This window comes from Apostichopus japonicus, chromosome 2 (assembly GCF_037975245.1).
Source record: "Apostichopus japonicus isolate 1M-3 chromosome 2, ASM3797524v1, whole genome shotgun sequence".
NCBI classification, from domain to species: Eukaryota; Metazoa; Echinodermata; class Holothuroidea; order Aspidochirotida; family Stichopodidae; genus Apostichopus; species Apostichopus japonicus.
This window is the reverse complement of record NC_092562.1, coordinates 10,674,118-10,698,380: the sequence shown is the minus strand read 5'-3', so window position 1 is coordinate 10,698,380 and position 24,263 is coordinate 10,674,118. Positions and strand designations below refer to the sequence as shown.

At 36.9% G+C, this 24,263-nt stretch overlaps 1 protein-coding gene across 1 annotated transcript in view; it reads left to right on the top strand.

The window, feature by feature from the left end:
- LOC139977730 (uncharacterized) overlaps nt 1–24,263 on the top strand; it is a 94,204-nt gene that overhangs the window by 51,042 nt on the left and 18,899 nt on the right. Inside the window, exons 20-29 of the mRNA XM_071987277.1 lie at nt 2,661–2,783; nt 3,836–3,970; nt 5,103–5,231; nt 11,320–11,445; nt 13,887–14,009; nt 14,384–14,506; nt 15,083–15,202; nt 17,075–17,209; nt 21,191–21,316; nt 21,981–22,106. Coding sequence (XP_071843378.1) covers nt 2,661–2,783; nt 3,836–3,970; nt 5,103–5,231; nt 11,320–11,445; nt 13,887–14,009; nt 14,384–14,506; nt 15,083–15,202; nt 17,075–17,209; nt 21,191–21,316; nt 21,981–22,106 — 1,266 coding nt within the window. The remainder of the gene's footprint in view (nt 1–2,660; nt 2,784–3,835; nt 3,971–5,102; nt 5,232–11,319; nt 11,446–13,886; nt 14,010–14,383; nt 14,507–15,082; nt 15,203–17,074; nt 17,210–21,190; nt 21,317–21,980; nt 22,107–24,263) is intronic.

Here is a 24,263-nt window from a genome sequence, read left to right as displayed (position 1 = left end):
ACCATGTTGGCAGCGGATCAAGCATACACGATTTTGATGGAGAGTTTTTGATAATTTTAAGTATTTCATCTTCAGTAGCTTCAGAGAAACTGTCGAACGAAGATGCAGGCGATGGCTCAGTTAAACAATTTGCAGAAAGATGAAGGCCTTGACGATTTAACATAGTGCAAAGTTCCGAGATCTTCTTGGAAAAATAAAGGGAGAATCTCTCAGATAACTCTGTATGGCAGGAATAGTTCGGCAGGATGGCACACTTCTGTTTATTTGAAAGAAAATCAACAGTCTTGAAAAGATCTTTAGGAGATGATGTATCCGCAATAATAGTGGCGTAATAATTTCTCCTTGCAATACAAATTTTGTTCCGCACAACTTTACAATGTTCCTTAAAAAGTTCTCTATGAACAGATAAACCTGTTTTGCGCCACTGATGCTCGTGCTGTCTCCTAACTTTCTTAGCTTGGACAATATCATGACTAAACCAAGGTTCAATAATAAAATAGTGTCCCAGACTGTCAGATGAATATCACAACTTCCATAAAATAATAAGGTCTACAGTAACTTGAACTATGTAAATTAAGGTTTAAAACAAACTATCCAGCCATTAAAACTATCTTTCTCTTCTTTTACAACTGCCTTGCTCAGATACTCATAGCCAACTGCCTAACTCACTATACCCTCACAAAAGTCGTTTGTTCCTAAAATATATACACACAGACCCCATTTCCTGTGAGGGCTAATTTCCAGGAAGAACAAGATAGTTGCCTAGCAACCCAGAAGAGAGAGAGAGGTGTTAACCACCCTTTTGCTGCCACAAGACAACATACAAATATACTGTCCAAATGTATAGCCCTCTGTACAGTGAGCACTGTACATTAACTAATAAACAATTAAAACTATGGTACAAAACAAAACTTTATGTAAGAGCTGACCATCTTACACTGTACAAATGAAGCCTCACTTGAAATTAGATTGATCGTATAATGTTCAGTGTAGGGCATCCTCACAATTTTAGCATATACGTGTATGCTGTATACTTTACTAATGACTTTCGCAAAGTATGTTATTATGCCAATAGGACACTTCATGTTTGAAACAACAACAATCAAGACAATTGCGTAAATTTTGGAATATCTGTGAGCCTCTATTGTTTGTGACACCTTAAGAAATTGCCATTATGTTTGCTAGTTGACGATAGCTTTCCTAAAATCACGCGGCTAAATATAGGTGTTAACTTGAGTATAACTAGGTTAGGCCCCTATAAGCTAGGCAACTATAACGTTAGGATGTGTGTAACGTTAGTAAATGTACCATGTAGTATACCTTGGCCTAGCCTATACTATAGTCCTAGGCCACTAGGCTATATATAAAGTTTCTGTTCAATTCAAATATTTATGATAAAGAGCACGTTTACAATCAATTATAACGTTACAAGTATGTGTCAATAATATAAAGATACTGCAAGATCACAAAGGAGTGAACTTAGCCGCGGTAATAATTTGGAAATGTTGGTAAAATCGGCTACAAATGCGATTCTGCAAAGCTTCTGTTGGCGTAGGTGGTTTGCGGTTTCGGAATTTATAAATTTAGCGCTAACGCAAGACAAATGTCAAAGTTCAAATTTAGTCGGATCATACCATTTTGCACTAGGAAGGCATTTTGCCTATCAATTGTTCAAATATCGCCGAAGAAAGTAAAACATAATTTTTTCAAATTTATTAAATAGTAAATATTTCATATTTTCAATCATTGCGGTACAAAAGTGTAATCGTTTAATCATAACTGTGATAAATATGACAAAGATTTATTTTACACCCTCATACGTTGGCTAATTTAGCATTTTCAATATATTACGATACGGTTACTGCTTACGAACTTACATTATAATATTCTCGATAATTACGCCTAAAATAAAAGCAGTCAACATAGTCCAAACCCAGTTGGGCCAGTGTGAAACCTAGTTCAACCCCAACAGAGCAAGTTCACCAGTAAACATAGTTCAAACCCCCTGCAGTTGGGCTTGTGCAAAGCAGTAAAACCTAGTAAAAACCCAGCTGGGTCAGTTCACCAGCCAATAGTCCAAACCCAGTTGGGCCAGTGCAAAACCAATGAAACCTTGTTCAACCCCAACAGGGCAAGTTCACCGGTCAACATAGTTCAAACCCAGTTGGGATAGTGCAAAAACCAGTGAAACCTAGTTGAAGCCCAACTGGATCAGTTCAAACATAGTTCAAATTCAGTTGGGTCTGAACAAACCCAGTTGAACATTGTGTAAACCCAGTTGAACCTAGCTCATGCACAGGATAGTCCAGTTGGAACCCAGTAAGACCCAGTTAAACACAGTTAAAAACCAGTTAAACATAGTAGGCCTTAGTAGAACCTAGTTGATTTTTTTAACTGGGTTCTACTGGAATTTCTACCAGGGTCTGAATCGAATATTAAAAGTAGCGTTCCCTGAAGGGGTCCTCTATCGGCTATACTTGTCACCCTGAACACTGATGAAATATGCTCTGGTTCCAACTGCAGGGGGCACATGATACCGCTGTTTCTTGCAGATTATGGTAAAAGCTCACATAGGAAATAAGAAGACTATTTTCTGTGTTTTATTTATAGAATTGTTCCTCTGTGTGAGCAGAATTTTTTTTCCCTTTTTCTTTTTTTAGATGTAGATGAGTGCTTGACACACCCTTGCATCGGTGCAAACACTGTTTGCCAAAATACTGCTGGCAGTTTTGCGTGTGTCTGCCAAGACGGATTTCAAGCAAACCCTTCTAACGTTTGTCAAGGTACTGTGTGTTTCCAGTAAACTAATATGAACTTTTGTGTGCTTTGTTATTATTACTGCTGTCCTAGGTATATAACAATATTCCACACTGAATAAAGATGAATGCAAGGTCATTCAATGGCACAGTTGATATTACTTTCTTCTCGTTTAGTGTTTACCAGTCGTCATTATATTGCAGCAATATGTTCAGGCCAACAGCGCAATTAAGGTCATAATTAGCCAAGGGGGTTGTGTAGTGTGTGTAGTGGTACCACACAAGGGAAGCACGTTTCCCAACAAAGATGTCCTCTGGTGCTATCTGTAACAAAATCAAGTTACAGGTAGAGGGCCACATAAAAGAGATGTACTAAGTCAAGTTATTAGACAACTATTAAACTAGTTGGAGAATGAAACAAGAAATTTAATGGAAAACCCCTCTCTCTTTCCTCTGTGACATCTGTCTCTGTCCTATGTATTGAGAGCACGGTGGCCAATTGGCCAAGGCATCGGACTTGTGAGCCAAGGAATGCTGGTTCGATTCCTGCCTATTTCATTACCTTGTGTCCTTGGGCAAGATGCTTTATCTCAATTGCCTCTCTCCACCCTGCAGGGGTTAAATGGGGACCTGTGAATTAACTTTTCATCAGTATATCACTCCAGCCGACTGGAGGGATTGTCTCTGGGACAGGTTATCATTGACCTGGGGCAATATATTGTCTTTGAACATTATTATTATCACATACACAAAATATGGCTGCGTGTGCCCCCAATGAGATGAAACTTCAGCGAAAGGTTATTGCCTTGTGAGTTGCATTGAAAATGATGGATAATAACTATGAATGGCAGTATGTGTGCGGGCAAACTAGCCAATCGCAAGCAAAAGAAACCTGCTGTGGGGATTACCCATTCCAGATGAGCATTACACTAAAGGCACCCATTAACATTATTAATTATCTCAAATTATCAGAAATCTTAGTCAATTTCCTCTCGTCCGCGCTTCAAGGAAGAACAGAATGTTTGGTAGTAAGTAATTTTCAACTTAATTAATAGAGCGATTTTTGCTTTCCTTTGCAGACATCAACGAATGTGCTAGCCAAGGTATTGGAGTGGTACAGTGTAGTAACTTGGGACTTGAGTGTCAGAACACAGACGGGTCTTTCTTGTGTTCTTGTGGAAATGGATTGGCTCTAAACCAAGGTGTCTGTGCAGGTCAGAGTGCAACTATCTTACTTTTCTTGTGTGTATGTGTGTTCTTGATTAAATAATTTATGGGTTTAAAGTATTGCCTGGAAGAGATAAGATTTCATTGAAATGTTTTGCTCTGCTCAAAATGTGAAAATGAAAGAAAATAAGGAAAAACAAGCTGTCAAGTTTTCACCAGATATCTTCATGATAGAATGAACGCTGATCCGATGTCTCTAACAGCCCAGTCCGATGAGCTGGTCCATGAAACAAAAGTAAAATCAAAAGGCATATAGTTTAAAGTGCACTGATAAAGCAGGTGGAATGTGTCTTCTTTTCTTCATATAGAGGTGCAGCAGGTACACGCTGACTGTTGACAAAGAATGAATCTACAGGCTGCAGTTATCTGCTGCTGCTAGTGATATTCATAGTGAACATCTATCTACACATGAGAAGGGAAAACCAATTCAAATAACTGAAATCCTTGTACTGCTAGTGTGTTTATAGGTCGTCAGTATATCGGCACCAAACTTTAGCATGTTAAAAAGTCACTAGAAACATTTTTGAAAACTAACTACCTGGAGGTCCTGATGTTCCTCTACTTGCTCTGTAGACATTCAGGAGTGATAAAAGAGACTATTAACACTGTCTCATTGTTGCTGACCACTCTTTTGAGTGGCAGTAATGCTTTGTCAGTTGAACTGTGAACTGAATGACTGAATCCTAGATGCATCTGTGAAGATGACTGAATCCTCATTGTTAGAACTTAGTGTCATTTACTTCATATGTGCTTCAAATCAAAACGGATCAGTTATCTCCTTACATGAGACGCTGTCACAAATTCAGAACTTTCACCATTTGTCCTCTGATATAATTGTATCTAATTGTAACTCCCATATGTTGCCTTGTTTGATCATGACATTGAACTAAGGTTTTTGATCCCACCAGGGGTACCCTGACACAGGAAGGGATCCATTCGTTCTTGAGCGTTTATGAAAATAGAAACTCCCCCTCCCCTCTATCAACTCCCAGAGGATGCCTTGTTTGATCATGACATGAACTAAGGTTTTTGATCCCACCAGGGGTACACTGGACACAGGAAGAGATCCATTCCTTCTTGAGTTTTTATGTAAAGAGAAACCCTCCATTCCATTTACAGATATCGATGAATGCTTGCAGGGCTTGGATCGCTGCCCGTCCAACGCGCTCTGTGAGAATACATTTGGAAGCTTTACGTGTAACTGTGAGGCAGGATTTGTGCTGGCTGAACCACAATTGATCTGCATAGGTAAGGATTTACATAGACAGTTATTCTGTTTCACTAAAAGATTGTCTCTAGATACTAACCTGAGTTTATTTATGTATTTGTCAACGTATGATCGTTGCAAGAGCATATACAATTATGTCAATTTTCTTGTGATGCACGTAATTTGTAATTAGGTTGTCCATATTTTACAAATTCCAAAGTGGTGTGCTCTCCTTTAAAGGATACATTCAAACAACAGCATCAACGACAAATTGTCATGGAGACCCTACCTCTTACGGTTTGGGCCTCTTGAAGTTCCCCATTACTGACGGGCAAGAAATACCCTGTCACTCTAATAGAGCTGCCGTAGTTGCCCGCGTAATGACTAAGATCATCCAATTTCAGTATCAAACTACATTACGGCTCACATTTTGACCCCCAGTAACCTTTGGCTTCTGTGGCAGAAGACAGCTATTGAAAAGATTTTCTGGTTACAAATAATGTGATATTTACGTAAACAATGAAAAATATTCCACACTGCTAGTTGAAAACCTCATTTTCAATGATATCCTGCCCCTAAATTGAGATATGGGTGATTGAATGTAACCTATTTCGACTGCATGCTATAGACTTTCCACTAGTACTCCAGGAAGTTGTAATCACAGTGGGTGTTTTTCAAAAATTCTTTTCAAAAAGTTTACATTGTCCATCAAAAGCTTCTTCTGAATGTATCCTTGAAAAAACCTGATTTATTTTGGAATGTTTGATGCTCTGTACTTAGAATTTCATCAAATATATCCTTTTTTCTTTTGATAAAATAAAACGGTTAGAAAACTGCTTATCCACTAGAGAGCCTGTGTAGGAGAATGTGTAAAAGTCAGTTGGCCTGACGTTTTGATCCTAGCAGGATCTTCTTCAAAGGCTGAATGACAAGTAACAGTAATAGAAGGGACAACAACACGCACAGAATACAGACAGGTTAATGAGCATGGTGATGGAGATAAGAAAGAAAGAAACCAACAGGGGAAGAGGAGAGGTAGCCCTTACTCAAAATTCCATATCTGGTTTTATATCTGGCTATATCTGGATAGTTAAATTTGATATGACCATATAAAGCCAGATATATCTTGATATAATTGTAATCCAGATATCCATATCAAGTTTGATATGGCCATAAAAAGCCAGATATATCTTGATATAATTGTAATCCAGATATCCATATACATTTTGATATGGCCATATAAAGCCAGATATAACTGGATATAGAGTCAATCCAGATACGCATATAAAGTTTGATATGGCCATATAAAGCCAGATATATCTTGATATAATTGTTAGCCAGATATCCATATCAAGTTTGATATGGCCATATAAAGCCAGATATAACTGGATATAGAGTCAATCCAGATACGCATATAAAGTTTGATATGGCCATATAAAGCCAGATATATCTTGATATAATTGTTAGCCAGATATCCATATCAAGTTTGATATGGCCATATAAAGCCAGATATAACTGGATATAGAGTCAATCCAGATACGCATATAAAGTTTGATATGGCCATATAAAGCCAGATATATCTTGATATAATTGTTAGCCAGATATCCATATCAAGTTTGATATGGCCATATAAAGCCAGATATGACTGGATATAGAGTCAATCCAGATACGCATATAAAGTTTGATATGGCCATATAAAGCCAGATATATCTTGATATACCTGGACATAGAGTCTATCCAGATAAAGTTTTATCTGGCCATATTAAGCCAGATATATATTGGATATAAATGTATGCTCTTACTTAGTGTATTTTCATAAAGATTTTTATTGCCCTATATTGTTGAATTTGTGGTACTGCACATATTTCAATGGTAAAGCACTTACAGTGCACACTAAGTCAAAGGGGGTATAAATCGGCTACTTGATCTATCTGGGTTGCTAGGTAACCACAGGCCTTTTTCCATCAATGACCCGGGTCATTGATGGAAAAAGGATAACTCAGAGGGTAATTAAGTGTGAACATGGAGGTAAAAACAGACCTCCATGGTGTGAAAACCTTCTTTGGAACAAAGGACATATGTGTATTGATACTCTGGGAGTGAGATAGGAAAAACAGTTTACACATGGTAGGGGTAGAGAACAAAGGGAAATTTAATAGAAAGGATTGGCACATTAAGGAAAAAATAAAAATAAATAAAAAAAATAACCTATTGAGCTAGGACATTGGCAAAGGATTCTACAGTGAACTGAACAGTCAGAAGTAAGGAAGAATATTTTTGGAACGGATGGAAACAACATATTTGGGAATGATCTTCAATACTGAATGGAAAATATATCGCCCTCCTGGAACTTATTTACTAAAGCAAATATATCAAATACGGGAATAGCACACTGCAATTTAGTATCAACCTCTACAGGACCACAGAAGAATAAAGAACTCAACCTTCAAGTATTTTATTGAACAGCGGTCATTTTATGACCATAGCAGTCGGATTAGGTAACAGTAAGGAGCTTTTTGAGCGATATGTTTGAGGCCAAAACTGCAGATTCTTAAGTCCAAGATAAGTTGATCTTTACCTCCAATTAAGCCCTGCTTTTTTTGGTCTAAATGTCTGGAGATTGGTTTTTCAGACACAATTTGAAATGATTTTGAAGTCTCTTTCTAGTTGGAAGCATTGTGAGTCATAAATAAAACTATGTGTCACAAAAAAAGTTATGTACACAATTGGGTTTGGAAGGTGCTGGGAATAAAGTAATCCCGACTTTATGTCTTTGTCATTGTTTTGAAAATTGTGGCAATGAAAAGGACTCGCAGACCTTGCAGAGACTGAAGACAGCATAGAGACGGCAGAGTGATGGGCATTTTGTCATGAAGTAGGCTTTCAAGTGCCAATTTATTCGTGGAGCATTTTATCATGCCAGGATATTTTATTCTCTTAACCATGTATTTTTGTTCTGACGGTCATATTGCCTCAATAATCGTCTGAACAGAAGACCCTTTTTTAATATTAGTTTATTATTTGTAAAGGCTTGGACATACTGTGGGTAAAGTGAAACAAGAAAAACAAAAATACCTGCTGATGGATCAAACAGGAAATGTAATTAATGGCCAGATAATTAAGCAGTAAATAAAGAGTTGCTTTATATGCGCCATATATTGCCCTTATTTGGTTTCAAATTATATTTCTTTACAATCGCCAGATGAAGTTCTGGCACAGATGGAGCCATTTTTTTTAAACTAGTTCAATCTGGATTTATCATAATATGGATTTGCCATATATGAGCCAGATATAGATTTCTAATTAATGGGCCAGATGTGGATGTGCCATATATGGGCCAGATATGGATTTGCCATATATGAGCCAAATATGGATTTCTCAGATATGGATCTGCCATATATGGGCCAGATATGGATTTGCCATATATTAGCCATATATGGATCTGCCATATATTAGCCATATATGGATTTTCCGTATATGGGCCAGATATGGATTTGCCATATATGGGCCGGATATGGATTTGCCATATATAAGCCATATATGGATCTGCTATATATGGGCCAGATATGGATTTGCCATATATGGGCCAGATATGGATTTGCCATATATGGGCCGGATATGGATTTGCCATATATAAGCCATATATGGATCTGCTATATATGGGCCAGATATGGATTTGCCATATATGGGCCAGATAGGGATTTGCCATATATGGACCATATCTGGTCCAGATAAAAAGTGACCCATATAAAGTTTTATCTGAGGCAGATATGGCCTTTATCTTATATCAAGTTATATCTGCCCAATTCTTGATATGGCCAGATATAAATTCCATATATGGCACAGATATGGGCCAGATACAAATTGCCATATATGGGCCATATATGGATTTTGAGTAAGGGGAGTGATGGGCATTTTGTCATGAAGCAGGCTTTCAAGTGCCAATTTATTCGTGGAGCATTTTATCATGCCAGGATATTTTATTCTCTTAACCATGTATTTTTGTTCTGGCGGTCATATTGCCTCAATAATCGTTTGAACAGAAGACCCTTTTTTAATATTAGTTTTTTATTTGTAAAGGCTTGGACATACTGTGGGTAAAGTGAAACAAGAAAAAGAAAAATACCTGCTGATGGATCAAACAGGAAATGTAATTAATGGCCAGATAATTAAGCAGTAAATAAAGAGTTGCTTTATCTGCGCCATATATTGCCCTTATTTGGTTTCAAATTATAATTCTTTACATCGCCAGATGAAGTTCTGGCACAGATGAAGCCATTTTTTTAAACTAGTTCAATCTGGATTTATCAAAATATGAAACAGGAATGGGTTTGCCAAGGGCAATATATATGGATGTGGCATATATGAGCCAGATATGGATTTCTTAGTAATGGGCCAGATATGGATTTGCCATATATGGGCCAGATATAGATTTCTAATTAATGGGCCAGATGTGGATGTGCCATATATGGGCCAGATATGGATTTGTCATATATGAGCCAGATATGGATTTCTCAGATATGGATTTGCCATGTATGGTCCAGATATGGATTTGCCATATATGGACCATATCTGGTCCAGATAAAAAGTGACCCATATAAAGTTTTATCTGAGGCAGATATGGCCTTTATCTTATATCAAGTTATATCTGCCCAATTCTTGATATGGCCAGATATAAATTTCATATATGGCACAGATATGAGCCAGATACAAATTGCCATATATGGGCCATATATGGATTTTGAGTAAGGATAAACAGTGGAGGGACAAAGAGAGCATTAAGAAAAGGGGGTAGGGAATAAACTCTCCATCCCTTGTCTACTAACATCCTTACATCTATCTCTTTGTGTTCACCATGCTCATCAACCTGTCTGTATTCTGTGCGTGTTTTTGTCCCTTCGGTTACTGTTACTTGTCATTTAGCCTTTGGAGAAGATCCTGCTAGGATCGAAACGTCAGGCCAACTTACTTTTACACATTCTTTTTTTCTTGGTAGAATTATTCTTTTCCTCTGTGGATCAATAATGGATAAATTATCAACCACAAAAAAAAAGACATTTTCATCTGAATTACCCAGATGACATCACCCAATCTGCTGTTGCCATGCGGATGCATTTTACAATATTTTCTCAGAATTTGATAAATTCATATAGTCGTGATACAAAATGCCATGAGGATGTGGTTTTCAGCTAAAGATTTCCAGTAGATTTTTTAAGTAATAAAATTCATGTCACCAGAAGATCCTCCCCCGACTCACAAGCAGAGCATCAATCATAGGCTTTTCTGTTTACCCTTCCTTAAATACCCTGTATATAATGGACATGCGAAATTCCTAAAATACACAGAGCTCTGGGTCATGGGCATAGTGAGGTTGAAGTTACAATGCTTGAAGTGAAAAGGGTCCTAGGCGGCACTGGTAATATTCTTGGGCGATGAGTGTCCCAAACGTTCCATAAACATTAGGTATATGTAGGATGAAGGGCAGATGTCAGACTCTGGTCTATGGACTACCTCCAACGAGAAATTAATCGTCCATATTTCTTTCAGTTTTTATTAAGGAAGTTTGAATTGAACTGAAAATGTTAACAATTGATTCAACTTATTTCGGCACAGATTCTTTCTTCAAGAACAACACAAATGGTTTTTTTCACCGCTGAGGCATTGTCTGACAGTTAGTTTAACCATAATGAAGCCAAATTCACAAACCCCAAACAGTGCAGTTGCACAAACTGGCATTTGTGGTCCAATTCACGAAACAAATTGTGTTTTCCATATGGAAATCAAACTTTACACATGGCTGGAAAATATTGTTATTGGTATGTTCCTTTTAACTTCCCCATTGAATTTTAAGGTTGAAAGAGCAAAGATATTTTACATGTTTCTACCAACTGATTAGCTAAGTTGGTAGAGTAGTATGGGCTTTTGACGCAGAGGCCACTCGGTCAGAATCCCATCCTAGCCATAAACTCTCTTTATTCTTTTCCATTGTTCATTGTCCATTGTCTGCAATTTCCAGGTCAGTTTTCCTTTGCTCATTTGACTTGAATTTTTATAGTAACATGTTTTGTTTTGTTTCACATTTGCTCAACTGAGTGGATCAACATTTTTCTCCTCACAATGTGTTTTCAGATATTGATGAGTGTGAGTTGCATCCCTGTACGCAGTCCAATACGAGATGTGCAAACACATTTGGTAGTTACCAGTGTGTTTGTATAGTTGGATATACTAACAATAACGATCCTACAAGATGTGTCGGTAAGGATCCAATTTTCATTTCAATTTTTGGAAATCAGCCACAACCCAATTGTGGGAGAATTCTTATAAGACAGCTTTTTGCTCTCATTCTGTCTGCTGCCACATAAATTTACTTCGGTGACAGATGACAGGATGCTAGAAAAGGAAGGGGTTTGGCCATGAAGGGACGGGGAGGGGAGGTTGGTGAGGGGGTACTGTTCTCCCAAGGAAAACTGAGTGAATTTGGGATATAAATTAGTCTCTTTAATGATGACAACGTTCAAGGTTGTGCTAATCCATCTCACATTCAGTATATTTCTTTAACTTTTTATCATCTCCATTCACTCGTATAACTCGTCAAGTGGAACATTGATTTGGCACCTTGAATATAACATTTCTAAAATTGCTGATTAAACTTCCGACAATTGGGGTGCTCAAGTTGATTGTGGACGCTTGATAACAACCAATCTCTCTGCAGCACAATCATTGTCTGTGCCAATCAGCTGCCAATCAGCTTATAACTATTCATCTGTTAATCATCTTATATACAACCACAGCTTTATTTTGTTCGTCGTTTAAATAGTTCTCTTCCCATAAGAAAAGTTCTTTATACCGGAAGTTTCTCCAAGCGAAGACCGATAAAGCTAAACTTTCTCATGTAAATTACAAGAATAGGCTAACTAATGTTATTCGTGAGGCAAAATAGATTATTTTGATGAAATCCTTAGTAAGTAATAAAGGAAACATGAAAATATTTAAAGGATAATCAATCAAGTCATTAATAAAACCCACAAAAGTCACCATCAACCAACAGAAATTGAACACAACAACAAACGTATTTCGAATGTAATGAAAATTGCTGGAATATTCAATAATTTCTATGTAAATGTTGGAAAATGACCTTGCATCTCAAATTCCACATATTGTTGTAAGTTTTCATGAGTTTCTAGGTCACAAATGTAATAATCGACTTTTCATGTTTCCAACTGACGAAATGGAAGTATTAGACACTGTTAGTAAACTAATTAAAAGTAACAAAAGTGCTGGCTCTGATGATGTAAATGTAAATGTTTACAGTCACAAAGTAATTGATAGCATACTTGATCCATTGTCTTATATTTTCAATTTATCATTAGCCTCAGGTATTATGCCATGTAACCTCAAGATCGCAAAAGTGCTTCCAATTTTTGAGTCAGGCGGCCTATTGTCTGTTAAGAACCATAGGCCTATTCTATCCTCTGTTTTCTAAGATAATTGAACGTCTTGTTTTTTAATCGATCGTTCAACTTTCTTTATTGTTATCTATAGACTGAAATCCCTATACCCTCGACACATTCGTCTATCTTTATATAACACATTGGTTTTGCCTCATTTGAATTACTGTACTATTGTTTGGGGTAGCACTTACTCTTATATTGTTTATCGCCTTTGTATTATTCAAAAACGTGCTGCAAGGTTTATTGTGAATGCAGACTACCATCACCATACATCAACTCTTTTTGCAGGACTACATATACTCAGTATGTTTGACCTTTACCAATATCAGCTAGGAATTTTAATGTACAAGTTTAATAGGAACTTAATTCCTCCCAATTTTTCTACTTATTTCACAATGATAAATGACGTCCATGTATACTATACACGAAGTAAAGGGAAATTCTACCGTAACATTGTTAAGTCTTCTGCAAGTCAACGAACTGTCAGATTAAATGGTCCTGAGTTTTGGAATAATTTAGATGCTACAATTGGCTTGTCAACTAGCGTCCATTCCTTAAAAACAACCCTTAAAGAATATTTATTAGATCATTTAATCATATCTTTTCCCCGTAATAACTATTTGTGCTATTCTACCACTGTAGGTTTTAGAGGTTGGGGTGTGGGTGAGGCATTGAATTCGGCAGAAGTAGGAGGGAGGTTACACGGGTTTTGTGGAGTTATTAGTTGGTTTATTGGGGTAAGGGGAGTACCCTTTCTTTTGTTTGTTAGGTTTTTCTTTTTCAAGGTGGCCTGATCTCGATCAGCTTTTGCTTCTGTCAGGTTTCCTCCACTACATTTATACCGTTGACTCTTCATCTTACATACATGAATTATTTATGTTTTTCTGGTCATATTATTTATGTTGTACAAATGTTAAAATATGTATTTTTCAGTTGTACACTTGCAGTGGAACTAAATAAATAAATGTTTGTACTTATGTGTTACTTATTAAATGTTCACCCTCTCTGCTCCCCCACCCAACCCCCTCCTGTTCCTGTACTGGAACACAATGTATGATCTTGTTTCATCGATGTCTCAAGTGATACTTAAAATGTCTCTTGCTCTTCAGCTGCATCACGTAAGCCTAACCCACTTTCTATTTATTTTAATTTTAATAATGTTAGTTTGTAGGCCATTACCTGAATCCAAGAGAAAACACTATCTGGTATTAATATGATTAAACCTGTAGTGTTCTTCCATTACAGACTTGAATGAATGTGACGGCCCATCTCCATGTGGACGAACAGGAGAAACATGCCAGAATACTGTTGGCAGTTTTGAATGTGTTTGCAGAGATGGTTTCACCATGGTCGGAGAAGCTTGTGCAGGTACAAACTAAGAACAGAGGCTCTTCTCGCTATTCTTGTTTTAATGAAACGTAAAACTTCACTTAATAGCATGTAATTCATCCTTGACATTTTTTTAAACCAATTTTGATTGGATAATCTTCAGATGCAATGGGTGTCTGGGCCTTCTGGATTTTTTTTGTTTTCTTTTTCTCATTTTTATCTTGAAGAAATCCGGGGAAATTAGCTATATAGGAGAATGTCTTTGTCCATAAAATATGTTTGCAGTATAGAAATCAACTTGAGACTGTAATCTTTAGATTTCTCTCTAGGATAAATTGTCAGAAAACTCTGTTAGTTTGAAGGTACATAATTTTGACATAGTGTTGTTCTCCTCTCTGCCTTTTCTCCTGTAGATATTCTTGAATGCAATAACCCAGGTACATGCCCTGGTGCTAATCGGCAGTGTACCGAGCTGATGGGATCCTTTCGCTGTGATTGCGCCGACGGTTACACGGAATTCAATTCGGAATGCCAGGGTGAGTGGGCACTTCATGTAGATATGGTCAACACTGTCTGGAGCACACAGATGTAGTCTTATGTACCTTGATTCTCATACACTCTGGATAGGACTTGAACTCTCAATGGCTGAAGACTTCTTTTACCCATCAATAACTAGTTAAGAGTTATTTCCTCTAGTTGATCAAGACAAATTACATAGTGCTTCACATTGTCTGCCAATTGCGTACCACATCATAGTGAAGTGATAACAATGTCAGCTTCACATTCCTTGGAATATTTTATTTAGTTGGAATATCTGTTGTTTATTTGTGGAAGCGTATAGTAATTATAGTATCTAATGTAGAAATCTTTTATATGATCCTGTCAAAATGGTTGAAACATGTTCACAGTACATGCCCATTGCACTTGTATAGAGAATAATTCTTCAGCCTGTTTAACTTTCTGCTTGCATAATAAAGTACAGATTCTCTTTTCTTTGGTTTCATTTTGTTTTTTGTCCCTTTTTCTGAGAACTCATTTTCTTCTTTGGTACGGTTTGATGCTGTCAAACTTTCATTCAAGTCCTTGTTTTTTGCTTCTGTTTCATTCTCCAGACATTGATGAATGTGAAAATCCTCAGCAGTGTAATCCGCCTGCAGTTTGCTCTAATTTAGACGGAACGTTTGCTTGTTCTTGCCCTTTCGGATTTATGGAAGTCGCTGGGGATTGTGTCGGTAAGAGCAGGACTACCCTCATTAAAGATGACGATAACAAACAAAAAAAGAAGAAGAATATAAATTTATGCAAGGAATTATAATACTGTTAGATAGCGAGCTCACTCTTATTTAAGAAACCTTAATTACCCAGGGGTAGGAGACGAGAGACACCATCAAATGATTTAAACCAAGGAATCATCAATAGGTATATTAGATAGGGTAGAATATATAAAATAATTACTCATTGCAATATTCAAGGTCTCAGCTCAAGTAATGCTGCTCATTCTTGGTCAGAGCTGGGAAACATCTGCTTGACTTAAATTTATGATAGCAATTTAGTTGAGGATGAAATGGTTACATAATCTCAAATTATTATTTAATATATATATATATTAAAATAAAATAAACTGTTAGCAAAGTGCTTATCCACTTTGTAAGAGCCTTTGTAAGAGAATGTGTAAAAGTAAGTTGGCCTGACGTTTTGATCCTAGCTGGATCTTCCTCAGAGGCTGAATGACAAGTAACAGTAACAGAAGGGACAAAAAGACGCACATGCAGAATACAGACAGGTTAATGAGCATGGTGAACACAAAGAGATAGATGTAAGAGGATTAGTAGACAAGGGATGGAGAGAAAAGAAAGAAACCAACAGGGGAAGAGGAGAGGTAGGAGATAAACAGTGGAGGGACAAAGAAAGGATTAAGGTAGGGGGTTAGGGAAAAAACTGGAGAGGACAAAGACAGAAACGTGTGGAGAAAAAAGAGTGGAAGCAAGCTATGAGAAGAGGAGTGATGGGGGGGGGAACAAGGTGAGATGGAGGGGGGGCGATAGAAGAACAGTTATTCGTTCTTCCTGGCGTTGGATCCACAGCCAGCTCTCTCTGCTGATTCGTACTAGGTTGGGGCGGCTACCTAAGGATTCAATACCCTGTATGGACATGTCCTTAATGGTAAGGGTGGGTAGGTTAAAGTTTTTCCAACTGGGGTCTCAGTCTTCATGGTGTTGAATGTGGATCTGTGACCAAAGAATCGCTTCTTGAGGGTGGTTTTGGTTTCGCCAACATACTGGATGCCGCAAACTCTACAAGAGATCAGATAGATGACATTAGTGGTTGTGCAAGTGATTTGACCTTTAGTCTTGTGTGTGAGTTGCAAGCTGTGGCTGGTGATGCAATTGGATTCAACAATGTGGTGGCTGCATATGATGCATCTTGAAGTACGATCACATTTGAAAGTACCCTACTGAATGGGTGTAGGGTTAGATGTTAGAGGTGGAACAACAGCATGCACAAGCAGGTCTCCTAGGTTGCGTGGAAGTCTGTAAATGATGGTAGGTTTTTCAGGAATGGCTCGTTGGAGTCTATCTGAAGCAAAGAGAATGTTGTGGTTGTTAGAGGTGATTTGCTGAAGAGGAGGAAGATTTGGGTGGAAAGTAACAACCAGGGGGAGCTTGTAGTCGCAATCTTGTCCCTTTTTGTCCTTCACTGCCAAAATATATGATCTGGATAGGAAGCGGACTCTCTGAATGGCTTCATTCACCCTTCTGGCACTAGGGCCACTGACATTAAGGTGTTTTTCCAAAGCATCTGCATGGCGAATGAAAGAGGAATTGTCAGAGCAAATGCGACGAAGACGAAGTGCTTGACAGTAGGCAATTCCAGACTTGCAGTGACGGGGATGGCAGCTTGAAGAATGGAGATACTGGTGTGTGTCTGTGGGCTTGGTGCATAAGTCTGTCGAGAGAGAACCGTGTTTCTTGCAAACAGTCACATCGAGAAAGTTGACCTGTTGGTGGGAGTAATATATATTTAATATATATTGTAAGATTTGGAGGAAGGTCTGTTCTTGTCTGTAAAGAAAACAAAAATGTGATTATTTTCATCTATTGCAGCTTTAACCACTTGTGCAACCTTTGCAACGACATGCGATGTCATGTCACAGATGTGCGTCGAGGACCCTATTGTCGGTGCACAGTGTGTTTGTTCGGATGGATTTGTGCCTTCATCGTCAATAAACCTTTGTCTAGGTAAATGCTTGTTTGTTTCTGTACCCTGTGTTATTGTCACAAGATATTGGATTTAGATAAACCACATGCATGGTACTGTGGTAATTGAATATTTCCTTACGATCCCTACATCAACCTCCATGATTTGTGACTAAGCAATGAAATTGATATGTGTGGTCCTTGCACTGTTTGTGTGAATCTGAAATGATGCATATGATCGACTCGATGACAGCAGTCAGAATTTTTTTTGCAAAATAATAAGGGCAGGCTAATCTGTATGTACGGTGTTAGCACGTACATCTGTAGCTTACAAACGTTTCAAAAATTATACCTTAACAAGTGTCAGGGTTGTGTTTCTGTGAGAAGTTTTATTAAGTACTGCTAAAGTCTAAAGAAAAAAATCCCAATGCAGCCAGAATATATATATATCATATATATTTAGTATCCCTAAAAGTGCAACTAGTACAACATCTTATGCCCCCTTAAAAACACAATCACTTTCAAAAACAGTGTGCAATTGTGACAGCTGAGTAAACAGTTCTTTTTAACTCCAAGTATACTGGCCATGCATCCTTTGATTCCAGCCAATATTTACAGCTGAAAACCATTGGGAACCCAGTTGACAGACTTTTGGAGTCAATCGATATTTCCTATTTTACAGTCCACTCTTTTTAAAGTGTCCCAATAGCTTCCCTTTGAACAGGAATAATATAAAGCATAAAGTGGAATATATATATAGCCAGAACTCTATTATTTATATATGATTACAAATTTTTGAATGGACATCATCATCACATGGTGGGTTTTCAAATATTGTTTCGCGGAACAAAAGTATTTGCAACTATATTGCCTGATTTCAATCTTTGTGGAACGTGCTAAAACGTCACCCGTACCCAAACCAGGGAATCAGACTTCTAACTATAGATATCACTGGGTTTAATTGCAGAACATTCTACTCCAATAGATTATCCCAAAGATAGATTATCATCATAGTTTATCATGGAAAATGGCGTTCTCATGCACTGATGCCATACTTGTCAAAAGTCCCATTTCTAGATTTTCCAAGACCTATTTAGCTTTATTGAAGAACCAAATGGCTTATTCACTGGCTTGAAAACTTCATACAAGGCTGGTCTAGGCAAGTGAAATCACAGACGGGATTTTCCACTGAATTGAATATTAAAATTGGCGTTCCCTGAAGGGGTCCTCTATCGGCTCTGCTTGTCACCCTGTACACTGATGAAATATGCTCTGGTTCCAACTGCAGGGGGCACATGACACCGCTGTTTCTTGCAGATTATGGTAAAAGCTGACATAGAAAATAAGAAGACTATTTTCTGTATTTTATTTCTAGAATTGTTCCTCTGTGTGAGCAGAAATATCTCCTTTTTTGAATTCAAAGAAAGTTTGCTTTGAAAATGTAAACGTTAAGCACAGAGGTTTAATGAATGTGAAAGCACAGAGATTTGTAATTCAAGGGTTTGACGTGTCAAACGTACCTCTCAAACGATGTATTTAGGAGTCTGCGTGGACGATAAGTTAACGTTTACTAATGATAACGCGTAGATGTCAGCAAAAGTGTATTACAGTGCTTCGACATTAGCATACAGTGTCCCTTTAAGTTTTTCAGTAAGACAATAGAAAGAGTGCTTACTACGTCTATCTTGACCACCCGAGTATACCTGCTTTCAGTTTGGAATCATTCTGTACAAGTTAAAGATAAGAAATGAAAAGGAAGTTCCTTAAACTCTGTTCAACATTTTCAGGATTATAATTATGGGAATCTTGTGTATAAGGTCAATGAATCTGCTAGGAATGATCTGGTAAGGATTGCCAAAAATAGACAAGCTATTCTTAAGGACCATCCTCTGCAGTCCAAATTTTTCTGTGCAATGAAAACAAATTATGATTTAGGAAATCCAAATATAACTCCACGTTTTAAAATAATACTCTGTAAGAACTCTTGTATTTTACAGAGAAGCCTTCTTGTAAAGATCGGCTTCTTAGATCCCTTTTTGTAGCTTTTCGATAACTATTGTAGCAAATTTTATTATACCGGTCGTGGCAAGACGAAAAATGATGGACGGTTTCAAACAAGAGTAAAGTCACCGCAATTTATTTCTTCGCATTCGTATATGACTCCATAACTCCGTAAAACTATCGAAAATACAAAAATAGAAAACTTACAGTACTAAATACAACATTTTAATAATTTGTTTTTTGGCATAAATAAAACTACACAAATTTCACTATTGCACAAACATGGACCAGCAAATACACATGAAGGAAGCATTTAACTTATAATATATAAACACCAAAATACCTCTTTAGCCCTTTAATGTCGAGAACTTCCAGCGACCACTATTACGAACTGCATTACGTGACATTACTTTCCATGGCTGTTTCGGATCTCAGATCTTAAGTATAAATGACGTATTCTGGCTTAACGCAACCAATGCCAGTGGTCCCTTTTCCGTGTGTGTCCAATATATATCAAAGGACATTGAAAAGGACTTATTACGTAACACAAATCACGAGGGTTCAACAAGCCAATCACGCAAGGTCCTCGTTCAAACATGAGCAAATAATTATGAAGCTGAATCTGAACAATTTGAGGTACGGTCAAACAAAGTTACCAAATGTTATGTAACAGACAACAATATGAAAACACGCAAAATACATTTCACTACATTTATGGTTTCTTGTTTTTCATCTCTTAAACATTTATAAGTCTTAACCTGTATTCTTGATGTTCATTATTTTTTTTTTTTTATTATTTATAAATTTTCTGTAAATTTATGCTGGAGTAAAGATGAATGAATCATTGCTATCTGCAATGATTTGTTCATATTCAAATCTTGGTGTTCTTTTTATACGTGGGCTTCATTATGTGAGTACAGTGCTTGTATGAAACATTCTCAATACACAGTTTGGTATGTGAACAGTTGGTATGTCATCTCTATAGAAGTCACCAGGGTTGTCATAGTGAGCAGGTGGTATGTCATCTCTATAGAAGTCACCAGGGTTGTGAAAGTGAACAGTTGGTATGTCATCTCTAGAAGTCGCCAAGGTTGTGAAAGTGAACAGTTGGTATGTCATCTATATGGAAGTCACTAGGGTTGTCATAGTGAACAGGTGGCATGTCATCTCTATAGAAGTCACCAGGGTTGTGAAAGTGAACAGTAAGTATGTCATCTCTATGGAAGTCACCAGGGTTGTGAAAGTGAACAGTAAGTATGTCATCTCTATGGAAGTCACCAGGGTTGTGAAAGTGAACAGTTGGTCATTTCAATTGCTTGAATTCAGAGAAAAGGAATGTTTAATTAACTTAGCATATTTTATGTTTTAGATATCAATGAGTGTATTCTAAACACACACAACTGTCAAGGACAGTCAACCTGTGAAAATACAATGGGAAGTTTTGGGTGTAACTGCAATCCTGAATTTTCAGCAGATGTCAATGGTGTATGTCAGGGTAATGTAAATGGTTGTGTGAATTCATGAATAAATATATTGTTTTTATTACGATTATTGGAGATACTTAGGTCTCTGTCAGTGGCTCTTAAAACAAAGGAAATCCATTTGAATGCCCATCTTAAATGATGTGCATATCTTTTAGGATAGCCCTGTGATGCAGGAGGCAGCTCACATGCAGAGAAGCGTGAAAAAAGACATTTGTGAATTAAAAACAAGGAATTAAGAACATAGCTTTTAGCAATGTAACAGAGAGAAGAATGTCCGAGGAGAAACGTTTGTGTTGATAAATTTCATGAATGTTAAAGATGTTAGTATCTAGGTGTCAACCTAAGCCAATAGGCACCAGCTCACATGCAGCGAAATCACCTTGGTGAGAATAAAATGAAACTAAGCTTTGTCCTTTTCATTGCAGTCTCATAAAAGTGAATAGTGATTGCAAAGGTTTCAGTTTTATTCACTTTTATATTGCAATTTAGATAATAGAACAATGATTGATATTGACTTGTTGTTTTCTGTCTTCCATAGATGTGAATGAATGCAATATTGCAGGACTCTTCAATTGTAATGCTAATGCAGCATGTACTAACACAGAAGGTAGCTTTATGTGTACGTGTAATGATGGTTACCAAGGAAATGGTGCCACCTGCCAAAGTAAGTTACGCTACCAGTTATTCTGAAATTGAACATATCGTGTTCAGTTTTGATACCTAATTACCTTAAGGAAGGAGTGTTTGCCATCCTGGTGTGATGATGTGCTTGTGTGTATGTGCATGTGTACGTGTGTTACCTTGCTTTATACACATCAAGGATGTGGTTGTTGAACTCATGTCATGTTATGCCAGTAGAGGTCAAAGTTTGAAAAGAGTTGAGTTTGGATGAATATTAATGTGTAGGTCAACCTTAGCAAGTACATGAATGCTACATTCTTGAGTAGTGAATGAAGGGCTCTACAGATTAACAGAGGTGATCCTTGAGGTCAAAAGGTCAATCAAAATAAATTTCTCTTTTGTTTTGTTACTGCAAACCATTTCTAACTTTGCTCCTAATTGTCTTCTTTACATAAATATGGATGAATGCGGGTAGTGCGGTAATTTATTTATTGTGATGCTAGAGCAGCATTTACTAACACAGACGGTATAGCTTTATGTGTATGATAATAAAACCAAACAAAGCATTCTCGATCCTATTTATTACAATGTCAAAAAAAGTGAATTTCTGAGTGGTTGCAAAGGCGTCAGTATTATTCATTTTTCTGTTGCAATTTAGATAATGGAACAAAGATTGATATTGACTTGTTTTTATCTGTCTTTGATAGATGTGAATGAATGTGAAAATGTAGAACTCAACAATTGTGATGCTAATGCAGCATGTATTGACACAGAGGGTAGCTTTATGTGTATGTGTAATGCTGGTTACCAAGGAAATGGTGCCACCTGCCAAGGTAAGTTTGATTTTCAAGTGTTCTGTTATATCATAATTATTCTGGTTATTTTGACGTGAAGCACTTCACTGAAATATGGTATCAACGAACTAATTTTGATATAAGTAATGAAGTGTCTTAAGTATCAAATGATAGTGTCGTAAGTATCCAATGATAGTGTCGTGAGTTTCCAATGACTTAAAGGCATTGAAGACTCGCTTAAAACCGTGTGCCGCCCTCTGAAAAAGTTAGGTTTCCATTGCTTGCAAGTGAAGTTTTCTTCAGTCTAATCAATCCTGTCTGTGGTATCCACTAGTTTTATCTTTATCATCCTCTTTATAGCTATTTCTAACTATTACTTGTTCCATTTGTAGTGTGTTTTGACAAGTCTAATTAGTCCTGTCTGTGATACTCCCTAGTCATATCTTTATCATCCTCTATAGAGCTATTTCTAGCTATTACCTGTTTTATTTGTAGAGAGTTTTAACAAGTCTAATCAGTCATGTCTGCGGTACTCCCTATTTATATTGTTATCATCTTCTATAGCGCTATTTCTAGCTATTCCTTGTTCCAATTATAGCGTGTTTTGACAAGTCTAATCAGTCATGTCTGTGGTACTCCATTGCTTTTTCTTTATCATTTTCTATATATTTCTAGCTATTGCTTGTTTTATTTGTAGAGAGTTTTGACAAGTCTAATCAGTCCGGTTTGTGGTAGTCCCTAACTATATCTTTATCATTCTCTATATAGCTATTTCTAGCTATTACTTGTGTCATTTTTAGAGTGTTTTGACAAGTCTAATTAGTCCTGTCTGTGGTACTCCCTAGTCATATCTTTATCATCCTCTATATAGCTATTTCTAGCTATTACCTGTTTTATTTGTAGAGAGTTTTAACAAGTCTAATCAGTCATGTCTGTGGTACTCCGTAGTTTTATCTTTGTCATCCTCTATAGAGCTATTCCTAGCTATTACTTGTTCCACTTTTTGCGTGGTTTGACAAGTCTAATCAGTCATGTCTGTGGTACTCCATAGCTATTTCTTTATCATTCTCTATATAGCTATTTCTAGCTATTACTTGTTTTATTTGTAGAGAGTTTTGACAAGTTTAATTAATCCTGTTTGTGGTAGTCCCTAACTATATCTTTATCATTCTCTATATAGTTATTTCTAGCTTTTACTTGTCTCATTTGTAGCGTGTTTTGACAAGTCAAACTAATCCTGTCTGTGGTACTCCCTCCCTATATCTTCTTCATTCTCTATATAACTATTTCTAGCTATAACTTGTTTCATTTTAAACTGTTTTGAAAAGTCTAATTAGTCATGTATGTGGTACTCCCTAGTTAATCATCCTCTATACAGCTATGTCTAGCTTTTAGTTGTTTGATTTGTATCGTGTTTTGAAAAGTATCATCAGTTCTGTCTGTGGTAGTCCCTAACTTTATCTTTATCATCCTCTATGGAGCTATTTCTAGCTATTACTTGTCTCATTAGTAAATTGTTTGGACAAGTCTAATTAATCCTGTCTTTGGTACCCCGTCGCTATATCTTTATCATTATATGTATAGCTATTTCTAGCTATAACTTGTTTCATTTGAGAGTGTTTTGACAAGTCTTATCAGTCCTGATATCTTTATCATCCTCGATAGAGCTATTTTTAGTTATTAGTTGTTTGATTTGTAGCGTGTTTTGACAAGTCGAACTTATCCTGTCTGTGGTACTCCCTCGCTATATCTTCATCATTCTTTATATAGCTATTTTTTAGCTATAACTTGTTTCATTGTAAAGTGTTTTAAAAGTCTAATTAGTCCTTTTTGTGGTACTACCTCGCTTTATCTTTATCATCCTCTATTTAGCTATTTCTAGCTATTACTTGTTAGATTTGTAGTGTTTTTACAAGTCTAATCAGTCATGTCTGTGGTACTCCCTAGTTTTATCTTTATCATCCTCGATAGAGCTATTACTAGCTATAACTTGTTTGATTTGTATCGTGTTTTGACAAGTCTAATCAGTCATGTCTGTGGTACTCCCTCACTATATCTTTATCATTCTCTATAAAGCTATTTTTAGCTATAACTTGTTTCATTGTAAAGTGTTTTGAAAAGTCTAATCAGTCCTGTTTGTGGTACTATCTCGCTATATCTTTATCATCCTCTATAAAGCTATTTATAGCTATTACT